General features: G+C 35.8%; 1 protein-coding gene and 1 non-coding gene across 2 annotated transcripts; one reads left to right on the top strand and one right to left on the bottom strand.

Moving 5' to 3' along the window:
* Nucleotides 1-2465: 2465 nt before the first annotated feature.
* LOC132180873 (ketol-acid reductoisomerase, chloroplastic-like) lies at nt 2466-7535 on the bottom strand. Its single transcript, XM_059593856.1, has 10 exons — nt 7204-7535; nt 6666-6758; nt 5843-5908; nt 5575-5715; nt 4396-4623; nt 4177-4294; nt 3960-4099; nt 3678-3845; nt 3316-3471; nt 2466-3128 (listed from the first exon to the last, which is right to left on the bottom strand). The coding sequence occupies exons 1-10, from the start codon at nt 7474-7476 to the stop codon at nt 2760-2762; spliced, it is 1752 nt and encodes a 583-aa protein (XP_059449839.1). The 5' UTR covers nt 7477-7535; the 3' UTR covers nt 2466-2759.
* A 6111-nt stretch (nt 7536-13646) lies between these two features.
* On the top strand, nt 13647-13754 carry LOC132183476 (small nucleolar RNA R71). The gene has a single exon (XR_009440440.1). It is a non-coding gene; the product is annotated as a small nucleolar RNA R71 (small nucleolar RNA).
* Nucleotides 13755-16296: the final 2542 nt, after the last annotated feature.

Here is a 16296-nt window from a genome sequence, read left to right as displayed (position 1 = left end):
GTTAGGATTTTCTGTTAAATATTTTTAAAATTCCCATGTTTATTTTTTTAAAAAAATAAAATAAAACAAAAAATTACAAAGATTCATGTATAGGTATTATTTTCAAATTCAGTTAAATCTTGACCAATGCCTAATATTGTTAAAGTGTAGGTATTATTTTCAAAATTCCCGTGTTACTCACCAGCCGATTTTTGTTGCCAATGATGCTTCAGGGGTTGACTTTCAAGCGGTGTCTTTACCGGTGCTTGTGGCGCTGAGTTAGACCATGGTGTTATTGCTATTGGGTATGGGACTAAATATTGGCTCGTGAAGAACTCGTAGGGCAACAGTGGGATGAAGAAGGGTATATACGAATGCAAAGAAATGTTATTGCAAAGGAAGACATATGCTATGGAAGCCTCTTACCCCATTGCATGAAGTTCAGAATTAATCAGAACAAATTGTTACATTTGATATATTATGTGTATGCTTGTTTCTCATGTTCCAGATCCATTCTGTGTCTTCATTGATATAATCATGACAGGAGCTCTGTATTTCTCATACCAAAAGAAATATTGAGATTGTAAAAAAATATTACTTATATCCGAGCTGCATGCATGAACAGCTCCATGACTTGTAAGAAACTCATTACCTACGAAAACAATGGAAAGTAGCAGCATCTGAAACCTCATCCATGTTCTTCCACTTACCTTTTACGTCCTATAGCCATCTTAAAAGAGAACAACTCTTCTGAAACCAATGCAATCTTTCTTCGTATGTCACTTGGCTTATTTTTTTTATTTTTTTTTTAAATAAATAAAAAACAAAGGAAAAGAAAAAGAAAAAGAAAAAGAAAAGAAACATGTATTCTTTTTGTCATTACGCCTTATTGGTACTGTATTCTTCTTTTTAAAATTGTTCAGCGTGCAGCATGCTATCATTCTTGGTCCTTCCCTTTCCAGTTTCAGCCTTTGATTTCTCATGTTTCAATCTCTCCACCTATTGAACACGTAGGCCTTGTTTGTTAAATAACAAGGCCTTTTTTCACGGTACTATTAGACATTAAAAAAATTAAAATTGGTATTGAAAAGTGGAAAAAAAAAATTTTGTATTGATTTTTTATTTACTTAAATAGTAGTAAAAAGTAAATGATGTGATATAAAAAGTAGGAAAATTACAGTTTACCCTATAAAGTTGACAGCGTTTTTCAATTCGAACACCAAAGTTTCAATTTTTGCAATCCACTCCTACAAAGTTCCAATTTTTTTCAATTTGACCAATATTATCCAAAAATTCTCATATTGCCCTTAATTTTTATTTTATTTTATTTTTATTTTTTTATGAAAAAAAACAAAACAAATTTGGAAGTGTAAAAATGACCAGATGGCCAAAGGGGTGGCCATAATTTTTTTTTTTATTTTTTTTTATAAAAAATAAAAAAATAAAAATTAGGGGCAATGTGAGAAGTTTTGGATACAATTGGTCAAATTGCAAAAATTTGAAACTTTGGGGGGGTGAATTACAAAAATTAAAATTTTGGTGTTAGAATTGAAAAATGCTGTTAACTTTAAAGGGGTAATGTAATTTTTCCTAAAAAGTAAATAATATGACATAAAAAATAAGAATATTTTGATGTTAATTTTTTAAAAAAATATAAGATGAATAGTGTAATAGTGTTATGTGTTGTTTAACAAACGCGTATAGTCAAAAGTTGAAAAGTTGTGTTATAAAATTATTCTTGATTTTGATTGACATGATATTAATTGTCAACAGCCCCCATCACCCTCTTTGTCGCACAACACCACCAACTTCAATGGAAGATTCTTTCATTTCAAATCCTTTCTATTTCTTTTGGTTAGTGCATCTATAAGGGATAGTATTGTTCAAAAATTTTAATTTCAAAAAAATTTGGATAAATTTGCCCTTTTAAATGTACTAACCGGAAGAAATAGAAGAAATTTGAAATGGCGAGGACCCTTTTCCAACTCCAACCGGCAGCAATGCCATTTTCTTCCCTCCCACCCAGATAAACAGCATGAGACACCTTTTCAAACACAGGATCCCCAGCTTGCAACATCTTTGCTAGCATCCTGCCCACGACCACTCCCACTCCCACTCTTTAGACTAAATTTGTTTTCAACAAAATTATCTTTCAGAAAAATGATTTCAAGTGAAACTATTTTTCAATGTATGGGCTCATCATCCAAAATATCAGTGACAGCAAACAACCCCTCTGGCAACGGCAGATTCCGATGAGCTGCAGCCGCGGCTAATAGAAGATGATTGATTATAATTTCTAAGCAAATAATCAAATTACCTACAATGCCATGTAATTTGCTTATAACATCCGTAGCTTCCTTCTGAGAATAGATTGAAATGCAAACCAAGTCCAACAACATAAATAATAATTTCAACTAGAACATGCATGCCATGCCACCTCTCATTACGGAACACAAACATATTGTGGCTCTACAAATAACATAGGATAAACAAATCCAAACGTTGTTTTAGGTCATTATAATAGTTAGATCATAACCGATCCATTTTTCATACAGCCTTACAAAATGCAAACAAGCAAGTCCAACAACATTACCCACAATAATTTCGTCACACCAAAATTACTAGAACATGCATTGCCCCCCGTCTTATTCACTCAATAGACATAACTCAGCCAAGCGGACTACAATGATAAAAAGGACTACAGCTACTCCTAAATTTAAGTCCTCACCCTCGAACATCCTTAAAAGGGATTTTACATGCCATTTGGAGGTAGCCGGGCCTTAATTGCTAGACTGGCGCAACTCGGGCCTCACGAAGTCTGCATCTGGGGGCACTGAAATGTCCACGGTTGGTCTCAGTTGGGCACATGCTTCAATGGCTCCGTGCACGGGATCCGACTGGAAGTTACTGATGAGATCCTGGTTGATGGGTGCACCCTTGTCCACTGCAACTAGGGCCTGCTGAGTGAGGATGTAATCAAAGCGTGGCGCCCATTTCCTCGATCCCAATCGTGCTGTTGTCGAACAATTATCAACCATGAAAGAAACTCCACGAGCGTGCATAAAGGGATTCAAGGAATCAACTGATTCAATCACACTTTCATTAATGATCTCAGAGTATGAGTGCCCTTTCTTCCTTAGTATCTCAATCTGGAAATTTTGGACATTCATAGAAAAATTGTTAGACAGCACACAGGCAAGATTTAATTCTTAAGACAATTTGCAAAACCCTTAGTATCCTAGGCAAAGTCACCAAAACGAACTTAAGACAGAAGGTTTAACCCCCAAGTGAAACTATGCAGTATCATTTTGTTATACTCAACAAGAAGTCCCATACCTGTGCCATCATTAATGCCACATAAACACCAGCAGTGAAAGGATACAACGGGCCTAGGTCTCCTGCCGGCCGTGTTGATCGGACACGTTCACCAACTTTCCACATCCGGGTCTGATCAATTTTACCCATTGGGAAAGCTGGTAGACCATCCTTTTCCTGTAAACCAAGGCATAACATAATCATCACTTTATATAACACATAAATATTACCTGAATTAAATCCAATGATCAAGAGATCTAGATGACCATAAACTTCAACAAAGTGATAACATCATCAAATTCCAAATTCAATGGTAGTATCACATTTTCTTTTCATTCAATCACGCATCACATTTTTTAAAATAGGTGAGGGTGAAAACATACATAAAAGCGACGCCCAGCCAAGACAACACTGCGGATCTCACTACCACTGGCCACATCTTCATAGCATTCATACAGGATGTCCATGCAGGGATAATATGAGGCACTATATGCAGTCTGAAATACCCTTTTGTCCTCTTCAGACAAGGAGTTGTATACAGCCAACATGCCCTTTTAGAAAGAAACGATCAAATAACCATCAATATAGATCCTCATGAATAATACACATACAAATATATGCAAATGAAAAGAATGAATTCTTCAATTTCATCACTAGAATCTAACCTTGGTTGAGATAGTCTTTGATATTATTCCTGTGATGCACTCAACAGTGTTCTTGTAAGCCAGATCTTCACTCATTCCATTTTCTGTGTACCTTCTAAACAAGGCCTCAACAATTCCATGAACAGCACCAAGTAAAATGCCTATAGTCCACACGAACAAATGTTAAGGATCAAATATTGAAGGAAAATGGTGTAACACCATAGGAAGCCACACTTACCACGCTCCCCAAAGATGTCACTCTTATATTCCTGCTCTAATGTAGTGGCAAATGTGAAAGGAGAACCAAGAGCAACTGACCATCCTAGGGCAACATCTGTGGCTCTACCATCAACATCCTGCACAGACACAGAATAATCAGTTAAGATGACATAAGAGAAGTAGAGAGATGGAGCAAGGGAGCGAGAGGAAGAAATCAACTGAGAGAGAGAGAGCTCACCTGGTGGACTGCAAAACTGGAATTAATTCCTGCTCCATTTATCTCTTTGCCTTGGACATAAAGTCTCCTCACGGAGGGACCCATTCCTTTTGGACACACCGCAATCACACTGATGTCCTTGGGGAAATCAAGTCCCATTGACTGCAAATGGCCAAGAAGAAACCCATGGGAAAGCCCAAGTATGCTCTTTGGCTTCATGTGGGAGAATATTTTCTCATAATTATCAGCCTGAAAATTATTATAAAATTAAATTCTGTTAAGCATACAATACATAGATTAGGAAGAGAGCCGAGACAAATCATGTGCAATATTGCATAAATCACATATTTTTCCAATTCATTTAACAACTTTCCTACTATTTACAGGCTTCCCAACAAAGCAGAAAACTCATAAGAGCATATACATTATTTTAATACCTTCAAACAAACACAAATAGTGTCGCAACAAAAATAGCTGCGAAATGGACATAAAGAACATGTGCAAATATGCATACTTATTATTATTTTTATGATGAATTGCATACATTTATTAAAGCTAAACAATTAGAGAACTTACATTGTAAAGATAAAAGAAAACTCGGCTTTTATGACATAATATTTGAATTGTAACAGGAATCAAGAATTACATCAAATGAAGAGAAGCAAATAGCATGACTTTACGAAAACAAGTAATATTAATTTACTAACTTGACCCACCCACTTAATAGGACTTCTATAGAAATGCCGCTCAAAACCTCTAGGCAAAAACAATCAATACCAACAGGGACATCACATACAATCATGCAGAAATTAGGAGATAAGTAAACACCCTGAAATTTCAACCGTCAGATTCACTAATTATCACCAGATTTCCTACAAAGTTGAATTTGCAAACAATTAACATCACAGGCATTAAGGAAAGGTAACTTTTGTAACATTATGTATTGTACCAGGAATCAATTTGTCATTCTGTTCTTTCCTTATCCCTTTTTCTTCTCTACACAGATAGATCTTTTATGGAGGAAAAAGAAGCACAAGAAAAAAAGCATTGGGGAGAGAGAGAGAGAGAGAGAGAGAGAGAGATTAATTAGTGGTGGAGGTCAGTATTAAACAAGCTTTATACACATCTCATAACGGGAGCACATTAAAATGTTTCTACCAATATTCAGGAGTACAAAAATTGAGTGAACAACCAACTGACCTGTGCAGAATCAGAAATCAGTAGCAAAACAAGATCACTGCCTGAGACAGTTTCCCATATATCACCTAGAGTGCCATTCTCTTCAGTAAAACCAGCTGCACGAGCTTCAGCAAAAGAACGGGAGCCCTTCCTGAGCCCAATCTGTATTAATGGAAACAAAAAAAGAAAATCCATACTCAGAGAGAGAATAAATCACATATGAACAATCTATTAGGCAGAAAAAATCCTAAAGTAATGAACTCCCAAAAATAATAATAATAAGAATCACCTTCACCACAATATCAGATTTCACTTCAGCAAGAGAATCCCTTAAATTCTGAGCTTGAGCAGGTCCCTAAACAGAAAAAAGAGAGGTTAGCATATCAACACATACAGAGAAGAGATGCCTAAACTGCCGTTTGACAAGAAAATAAAGGTAAACAAATTATAAATTTAGGGGGAGAAAATAAATTATCCAAGCATAAGAAACAGCCAATGCTGATGAGCCAATTGGGATCTCCACCCTCCATAAGTATGGGGTCATGGTGAGGTTGGGAGTTTGAGTCCCTTGGGTGCATGAGTGAATTTACCAAGCAAAAATGACCAAAAATGAGAAAGAGGAATGCTGTGTTAAAGAACTAGCATTCAATTACCAACTTTAGTGGAGAAAGATAAGTAGACAATTAAGTATTTCATTAATCAAATACTGCAAATATATACTAAATTATCTTCCAACAAATCGAGATACAACGACAATAAAAAAAGCCTTATTTATAAGTATAAGCAAATATTTCATGATAAAGTCACAGGTCAATAAAACAACTCAGGCAATATTAAAAAGATTTATTAGTTCCCACCTATTTCTCACCAAAAACTTGAATCTCTTATTAAAAAAAATTAGTCTCTGTATTGCATGTGTAAAGACGTACAAATCAAAATGTTAAAGTAAGAAATACTCTTTGTTCCAAACGTAATAGACTAATGCTTGGTACAAAGATTCACATCCCTATTCAAAATTGCAGCCAATGAATACAAAGAGTAAAGAGTCACGACAATCCAATCAAGTAATTACTTAATTAATTAAGAGATAAGATTGAGAGTAACTAATCTACCTGGGAACCCCAGCCAATAACACCAATCTGCTTAATCCCCTTGAACGCATCCGGCAGCAAAGGGAACAAATCCCTCCCTCCTTTCACAATATACTGCATTTAATAATTACATAACACCATAACCGGTCATTCACCAAAATACAATAGAGAAACTTATAAATTCATGCACACACACACACACACACACACACACATACATACATACATACATACATATATCATGTATCTGCTTCAGAAAATAATCTAACTTTCAGCATTTTACTTCATTTATCTATCCATCCACCAGACCAAAATCTTATCAACTCAAAAATTTCCTGCAAAAATATTGAAGAACCCTAACACTTTGTTTGAATCCCCAGAAAGCACGAGAGAAGATCGAATCGAAGATTCAAGCCAACCATCAAGAAATTTTTTACATTTGATTCTTCCCCCAAGAAAAAGATGGTCACTTCCTAACATTTCCTGAACTTTTCCTCACACATTTCCCGAGAACCAAACGGAGACCGAGAGAAAAAAGAGAGAAAATAAAATCAAATACCTCGTCGTGTCCGGCGAGGTTAACCTTCTCCTTCTTGAAGAATTTGGTATCGAAGTCGAGCGAAGTGAGGGGCTTGATCGCCGGCATCGACACCATTTTGGCTCCGAGAGCGGAACCGCCGACAGAGCCAGGGGTGGTAGCTCTGAGAGCCTTCAGGCCCTTTGAAACCGACGTCGCGAAGCCCAGACTGAAGGGTTTCGGGACGGGCTTCAGGATTTTGGATATTGACGATGACGGCGCGGAGAGGGCCGGGGAAAATGTGGAAGCCGCCATCTGTGAGCTAAGAAAAGAGAGGCGCAGTCAGAGTGACAGGAAATGAGAGAGAGACAACAACATCTGAGGCTGTGACTTTATAATGTTACCAAAGGGTTTCTTGTTTCCCCCTTATTTTTATTTTTATTTTTTTATTTATTTCTTTTTTTGTGGGGATTTTACATAAACCGCCCTTGAATTTGAAGGAAGTGTGAATTTAAATATTTTGCTTTCAATTTCAACAATTAAACCCCGCAAAAGTTTGGTGGATTTTACATTATAGTAATGTTAATTTTTTGTTTTTTTTTGTTTTTTATATGTCCGTGTACAAGAAAAGGAAAAAGAGAAAGATGATTTCAATTAGTGACCTCAGTTTTATAAAATGTAGTCACTACCCGATTAAGATATCCCTTAAAGATTATACTTTTATTGCAAAGCTATTCAAGACGTTATTGTTAGATTTTAATAAAAAAAAATAAGGCAAAAGAATTAATTTAAATTAATATATGTCATTAGATTTTATACTACAAAGTTTTTCTCTAAAGTAGATTAAATAAATTTTCTTTCACCTTAATTTATTAAATCAATATCCATTGCTAGACAAATATCACATGCATGCGAGAAGCATATGTTGTAAAGACTAATATTAGTTTAATATATTTGACTTGAAGAATTATTCTTCAATCCAATTTAAAGGGAAATTTTATTCTAACTTATAACAACCTTCAAGTATTGGATTTGGGGGTTATAAAGTCTTTTCCTTTAGGGCTTCAAGTATTGGGGGTTACAATTAGTGAAATTGTTGTGGAGGACAAAGAGAAAAATGGGGAGTTCTGTCTCATTGGCAAACTCATGGCTAAAAGAGCTATTGGCAAGGAAATCATCATATCAACTATGTTGCAGGTATGGAGGCCCATTGGTTCGATAAGTTTCAGAATAGTAGCACAAACTTATTTTTAATTGAATTCACATACGAAGGTGATAGGAAGCGATTTAGGAATGGTAGACCATGGTTATTTGACAAATTTATGTTTGTGCTAAAGGAGCTTGATGGATTACTTCAACCAAATAGGATGGAGTTTGGTAAAGAATCATTATGGGTAAAATTTCACAATCTTTTGTTGGCATGTATGAATAGAGAGATAAGGATTCAAATTGGGATAGCTACCTAGCTACTCGGACTACTTCCCTCGGGAAATACAATTCTATTAGTTAGGTAGTAAGACCCTCAATAGGATAGCAAGCAAGCTGCCTTAAGCGCTTTCAGGCTATGAAAGGTATTATGCTACTAGTCCATGCATACAATAGATATTTTAGAACAAGTTTCCCCCAAGTGATTACTAAGGTTGTGATTTAGCTTAAGAAAGGCTAGTGGGTTTACCAAGTTCATTAGGGTTCATTGGAGTTAAAAGAATTTTTTACCTTTGACTTTTGATTGTTGACCGAACGTTTAATCCAAACCCTTGTGAAGAACATTTGTGTATGGAACATTCAAGCTTAACCCTATCCCTGAACGTTCGAGCTTAACCATATCCCCGAACGTTCGAGCTTAACTCTATCCCCGAATGTTTGGCTATGGACCACCGAACGTTCGATTTGCAACACTAGAACCGTTGGGTAATAGTACACCAAACATTTGAGCATAGTACATTGAACGTTTAATTGTATGCAGATAAAAAAAAAAACAGCTCAATCTTATCCTCAACTTTTTCACACCTATAAATACTCTACCCCTTTTGCTCTTCAGCTCATTTTCGCCCATTTTGCTTAGTGAAACCTTGTGTGAGTGTGTGAGGGTGTGTTGGTGGAAGAGAAGTGGTTTTTAATGGTTTTTCTTTCGAGGTGGTAACCTTCTTACCTTAATTCGTTCCTTATCTTATTGTGTTAGCTTTATTTTGAGCTTATTCAATGATCAAAACATGTGTTTGTATTTTTCCATTCTTCCTCAAGTGTTGGGGTGAAGATTGGTTGTTTGATAGTGCTCCTTGCCTTCTCATTAGATGGGGCGTCATAACGGGCTCGTGACGGGATTTCAAGAAATGCTCTCAGCCTGTGCGTCAGTTGGCACGTCAGGATGGGCTCGTGACGGGACACAGTGAAGAGCTCTTGGCTTTCTCGTCAGATAGGCGTCAAGACGAGGATGTGATGGAACCGTAGTGTTGTGCTAAATACTACCTAAATTAATAGATAATATTTAGTACATTTTAACTCACAAGTGCACAAGATCAAACGATAGGATAGTGCAACAAGTACGAGATCGATCCCACGAGGATTGTTGATTTTATTTAGAATTGATAAAAAAAATATTAAGTTGTCACTAAATTGATATTATGAAAAAGAAATAAAAAGATATAAAGATAGATGAAAAGGTAAAGATAAAGATAGGGCTTTTACTTAGATAAGATAACAATATGCCAATAATCCAATCATATTATGAATATTTAATGTTTGCCAACCTAAGAGTATGGGTGTCTACTCATTAAGCTATTGATTTTTCTAAGCAACGAATTAGACATGGGTGTCTACTCTGATTCTTTTTTTTTTTTTTTCCTTAAAGGATTTAGCATGGGTGTCTACTAAATTGTTCTTTAAGAAAGCATAAATCTGTGAAAATCGACAAACACATAAGGCCTAGGGTATGTGTGTCTACTCCCTGTTCCCCATATTGATTAACCCAAGAACCCGGTATGGATTTCTTTTGTTACTCTTATTAAACCCAGGACTCGATCACCCAAATTAATTTAATTAACTAATCCATACCACATGCATATAATAGCCAATCACATACATACGAGGTATTCAAGAAAACATGAATTAATCAAGTTAAGCAACACAATATGATTATCATAAAGGCGCCAGTATTGAAATATTAAATAAACATAATTAGGGCTTCAATTTAGCCATCCTTAAGAGTTAGTTACACATAATTAAAATAAAAGGTAAAGAAATAATCGAAAACTACTCCTAGAAGTAGCCTCTAATTCCTCTCCTCAAAGTTATCTCCTTCAAATTGTGTATTGGAATTGTGAGGCTTAGAGATCTATTTATAAGGCTTAGGAGCTTCTTAGAAGTCCTAGTAATCCTAGGAAATTCGGAGATTTAAGTCCTAGTCCAATTAAGATAAAGAAAACCTAAGTCCAAATTGGAATAGGATTCGTCCAGAATTGTGTTCCTATCTTGCAGGATGATTTTGGCATAGCGGCAATCCGAATTAGGAAAATACTATTTCACAATGATTTATATCATTTTGAGTTATCTTTCCAATGCGCTTGAATTACCTCAATTGAATATTTGAGCTAAAAGTTATGGTCAAAATACCGAGTCGTGTGCAGAATCCAAATTTGAACTCAATCCGATTTTGACTCTAATTTGAGAAATTTCGATTTAATCATTTCCTTTATTTGATTAAACTTAACCACATCATATTATGATTGGTTAAGCTTAATCATATCTTCTAGGTCTTCTCAATTTGCCCTTTAAGCTTGGAACTTTTCCGGAAACGCTTTCTTGTCTTCTAAGAACCTATAAAACAAAGAAAATACAACAATAAAGTAAAATAGCATAAACTAACAATACTATGAAATTAACACATATAAGTTTAAGGGCTAAAATATGAATATTTGGCACTTAACACACCTCAAAACTTACATATTGCTAGTTTCTTAGCAATACGAAACTAAAAACAAAATGAAAAAACAGAAAACAAAAAGATAAATTCATCTTTCGTGGGATGTATGATTGTATTTAGCATATGCAACAAGCCTTTTAAACCCCTAGAAATTTCCTAGAGGATGAATGAAGTCTCGTGGGAGGTTTTCCAGGAATGTTACCCACAAACTTTATATAGGAGTTCATGCTATCAAAAAATTTAAGTATCACTCAAAACCATGATTTTCATTCATTAGCAAGCTTAAAAGGATAAACTCCATCTTCACAATGAATTGGAATTTTAAAGTTTAATCACTTACAAAAGACATGCTAAGGCATTACAAGTTCAAAACAGTGTAAAGTGAACTAGTACACAAATATGAAGCTTCCAATTATTTCCAATGCGCAATGTCTCAATATCTCAAAGTTCACTGAAATCCCTATTAGAACGAATAACTATGGCATTTTTTTTTTCTTTTTCTTTTTGGTCAGGCTGTGCAATGTTTGGTTCCCTTAAGCTTTCTAATTGACCCATGTAGCGAGTGTTAAGTTAATGACTCCCAAATCAGATGGTTTTAGGGCATTAGGTGTAAAACACCCTTAATAACTTACTAACTCAAGCAAAAAAGGTGACAAAACCAAACTAACCATGACATTAATCAAATCAAAATTCTTCATCTTTTGAAGTGAACACTCAATGCTTTGAGGCAAGAGGTCCAGTTACTTAATGAAAAGCTTGTCAATGATCATCATTTTTTTTTTCTCTACTCTTTTTCTCTTTTTATATATATAAATATGCCAAAGTATCCATCTAATAAGTCATCTAGTTTCACCCAAGACATAGAAACACACACATCAGACTAAATCACAATTTTTTCACATCAACCCAAATTTTAAGACAAACATGAACATGCATATATTTATATTTTTTTTCTTTTTCAAAAATGGGACAAAATGTGTGTAAAGTATCTCCCATACCCTCAAACTTAAATTACACATTGTCCTCAATGTGTATATAACATGGAAAGATCTTACTCAGGAGATGGATGACATGTCTGGAATGTCCTGGCTCATGGCACATCCCCAAACTTGAATTGAAGCACACTTGTCCCTGCAAAACAAAACACTATAGTAACAAAGGAAAATAAAAACAAAATAAAAATAAAATAAAGATAAAATAAAAATGAAATAAAAAAACAAACAAACAAAGAAATAAAAATGATACGCTATGGGGTGCCTCCCATGAGCGCTAAGTTTAACGTCTTCAGCCAGACTGTTGTCCCCTTTTAAAATTGAAGCACCAGTCTTTTCTTCTCTTGCACCAAAGAGAATGAATTTTTCCTATTTGAGGGTGATTCCAACTGCCTATAGATTGGGGTAGACCGTTCTGAGTCTTCTCAAACAGTTTCTCATCCGAAAGGGAATCATGAACTGGAATAAAATAAGAAGAAAACTCAGGGAGCTTTTATATCTTGATGTCTGCAATTTGCTCATCACATAACCCCAGCAGACTTCTCTCTTGGACTCTTGGTAATTTGAGAATAGGGGCTGATGTTGAAGAAGTCTCAGTGCTCTCTTCCTTTTCCCGATGTGGTTCCTCTAGAACCTCAGTTTGCTCCTCCTTCCTCTCTTCCACCTTGTTGTTCTCAGGAGTGGAATCTAATAAGGCCTCAACTTGCTCAAGTATCATGTCAAGGTTCAGATCAAATTCAAATTGAGCAAAGCATTCTACCAATGGATCCTCCAGACTTAGCTCACTACACATCTTAGCTTGCTTGAGGAATTTGTCAAGATCCAGGTCATATCCAATTTGATCAAAACGCTCTCTGACCGAATCCTCAAGACTTGGCTCATTAAAAGTTTCAGTATACTCAAGTAGCTTGTCCAGGTCTAGGTCATCTCCAAATTCATCAAAGTGCTATCCCAAAGGGCCCAATGACTTGGCTCACAAAAAATTTCCTCAACAGTTTCTTCATTCCCAGTTGTGGTGGTTGTTTGCCCATGATAATAAGTGCACTCGTCCTTCATGTATTGTCCATGAGGAGTGGTCAGTGATTGACTTTGGCACTCTTCTTCTTCTTGGTATTGTTGAGGCCAATCGATTGGAGATTGCTCCTCTTCATGATAATGTGGAGACCAATTGATGAGAGATGTCTCATGATGTGCAATTGAAAATGGGACAAGTCTTAGTGGTGTGGTCAATATGGGAACATATGGCACATACCTCGACTTGTGTAACTTGTTGAACAGAAGCACTGCTATGATTAGTCATAGCTTTTATGAGCATGTCCGGCTTTTTCTCCATGGCAGCCATTTGAGCCTGACTTCCACCATTGGTGCTCTCTTCATGTATGCCTTTTTCTTTGAATCCTTGTCTCCCTTTAGATGGGGATTGTTGGGAGTGCTCACTCAATGTCTCGAAGAGCTCTTGGGCTTCCTCGCTGCTTTTCTCCATCAACATGCTACCGCAAGCTAAATCTACAAGACTCTTGTTAGGATCATTTAAACCCACATAGAATGTCAGTACCTGATCGTCTTGAGATATATTGTGATGAGGGCATCTGAGAAGTAGTTCTTTAAAGTGTTCCCATGCCTCGAAGAAAGGGTCTCCGTCTTTTTGTTAGAAAGTCAGAATTTCCCTTCTCAATTGCCTTGTCTTGTGGGCTGGGAAAAACTTCTTTAAGAACTTTGTGGCCATATCATCCCAAGTATGAATAGAACCTACGGCCAAAGAATTGTACCATCTCTTAGCATTATCTTTTAAAGAAAAAGGGAAGAGGATTAACCTAATTTCTTCTGGAGTTAAACCCTGAACATTTTGAGTCCTGCAGAGATCACAAAATTCTCAAATATGCCAATATGGGTTCTCTATAGGTGTGCCTTTATAGTGTGGACTCATATTGAGCAGCGGAGATAAATCGTAACTGCTTTGCACAATGGGATGGAAATTAATGCATGATGGCTGGTTGAGGATCTAGGGACTGAATGAATTTTTCATAGGTCTTCGCATCGGAGGTGTATTGTTTCTCAACATGATCAAAACAAAAAGAAAATTAAATAACAAAATAAAAATAAAAATAGAAACAAAAATAAAAGAAATAAATTAGATCTATAATTAAAACAGTTTCTGTGTTGCTGTCCGGATGTGCGATCGATCGCATTGGTGTGTTCGATCGCCCTGGTATGGGCGCTCGAGCGCACCTCCGGAGGCAAAATAGCAACTGCAGAAAACTATAAAAATAGAAAAAAATTTAAACAAAAATAAACTAAGGAAAAAAATTTCAAACAAAATCAAACAATCCTCGGCAACGGCACCAAAAACTTGTTGTATTAAATACTACCTAAATTAATAGATAATATTTAGTACGTTTTAACTCGCAAGTGCACAAGATCAAACGATAGTATAGTGCAACAAGTAGGAGATCGATCCCACGAGGATTGTTGATTTTATTTAGAATTGATAAAAAAAAATCAAGTTGTCACTAAATTGATATTATGAAAAAGAAATAAAGATAGATAAAAAGGTAAAGATAAAGGTAGGGCTTAGATATCCACCACTAATCATACTTAGATAATATAACAATATGCCAATGATCCAATCATATTATGAATACTTAATGTTTGCCAACCTAAGGGTATGAATGTCTACTCCTTAAGCTATTGATTTCCCTAAGCAACAAATTAGGCATGTGAGTCTACTCTAATTCTTTTATTTCTTAAAGGATTTTACATGGGTGTCTATTAAGTTATTCTTTAAGAAAGCATAAATTTGTGGAAATCGACAAACACATGAGGCCTAGGGCATGGATGTCTGCTCCCGGTTCCCCATGTCGATTAACCCAAGAACCCGGTGTGGATTTGTTTTGTTACTCTTATTAAACCCATGACTCGATCATCTAAATTGATTTAATTAACTAATCCATACCACATGCATGTAATGGCCAATCACATACATATGAGGAATTCAAGAAAACATGAATTAATCAAGTTAAGCAACACAATATTATTATCACAAAGGCGCCGATATTGAAATATTAAATAAACATAATTAGGACTTCAATCTAGCCCTCCTTAAGAGTTAGTTACACATAATTAAAATAAAACTAAAAGAAAAGGTAAAGAAAGAACCGAAAACTGCTCCTAGAAGTAGCCTCCAATTCCTCTCCCCAAAGTTGTCTCCTTCAAATTGTGTATTGAATTGTGAGGCTTAGAGGTCTATTTATAGGACTTAGGAGAGTCTTAGAAGCCCTAGTAATCCTAGGAAATTCGGAGATTTAAGTCCTAGTCCAATTAGGATAAAGAAAACCTAAGTCCAAATCGGAATTGGATTCGTCCAGAATTGTGTTCCTATCTTGCGGGGTGATTTTTGCATAGCGGCAGTTCGAATTAGGAAAATATTTCACAATGATTTGTATCATTTTGAGTTAGCTTTCCAATGACGCTTGAATCACCTCAATCGGATATTTGAACTGAAAGTTATGGTCAAAATATCGAGACGTGTGCAGAATCCAAATTTGAACCCAATCCGATTTTGACTCCAATTTGAGAAATTCCGATTTAATCCCTTCCTTTATTTGATTAAACTTAACCACATCATATTATGACTGATTAAGCTTAATCATATCTTCTAAGTCTTCCAAATTTGCCCTTTAAGCTTTGAACTTTTCTGGAAACGCTTTCTTTTCTTCCAAAACCTATAGAACAAAGAAAATACAAAAATGAAGTAAAATAGCACAAACTAACAATACTAAGGAATTAACACATATAAGTTTAAGGGCTAAAATATGAATATTTTGGCATTTAACACATAGAAGGAACTCCCAACTTCCTCGTTAGATGCCTCATCAAGATGGACTCATAATGAGGGTGAGTTGACTTTACTCTTCACGTCATGATGCGGTTCATTTCCCGTTTTGATGAGAAGAAGGATGTTGTCTCCGTTGGATGCACGTCAAGATGTGAGGTACAGTTTCCATGGTATCTTGGTTTTCTTCCTTGCTTTATCTTCCCATTGCTCTTGGAAAATCATTGGATGTGTTTATGGAATTGTTCTACATTGTTCCGGTACCTGGACTTCACTCAGACATCCATTGGGTATCACTTGGAAGTGATTAGGTCATTTGAAAATGAAATTCCCGTCACTTGAGCATCCTAATGGGATAAGTGATGAGAAAACAGGGAATTACTGCCCAA

Source organism: Corylus avellana, chromosome ca5 (genome assembly GCF_901000735.1).
Source record: "Corylus avellana chromosome ca5, CavTom2PMs-1.0".
In the NCBI taxonomy this organism is placed as follows: domain Eukaryota; kingdom Viridiplantae; phylum Streptophyta; class Magnoliopsida; order Fagales; family Betulaceae; genus Corylus; species Corylus avellana.
The sequence above is the reverse complement of the archived record's forward strand: the minus strand, read 5'-3'. Positions and strand labels throughout refer to the sequence as shown.

What these genes read in the sequence shown, in the direction of transcription:
- LOC132180873 (XM_059593856.1), bottom strand. Translation starts at nt 7,476, where the DNA reads ATGGCGGCTTCCACATTTTCCCCGGCCCTCTCCGCGCCGTCATCGTCA. An exon ending in CAAAGACTATCTCAACCAAG is followed by an intron (nt 3,846 to 3,959) that starts GTTAGATTCTAG and finishes TCTTTCTAAAAG; the next exon opens with GGCATGTTGGCTGTATACAA. An exon ending in TGGCTGGGCGTCGCTTTTAT is followed by an intron (nt 3,472 to 3,677) that starts GTATGTTTTCAC and finishes CTTGGTTTACAG; the next exon opens with GAAAAGGATGGTCTACCAGC.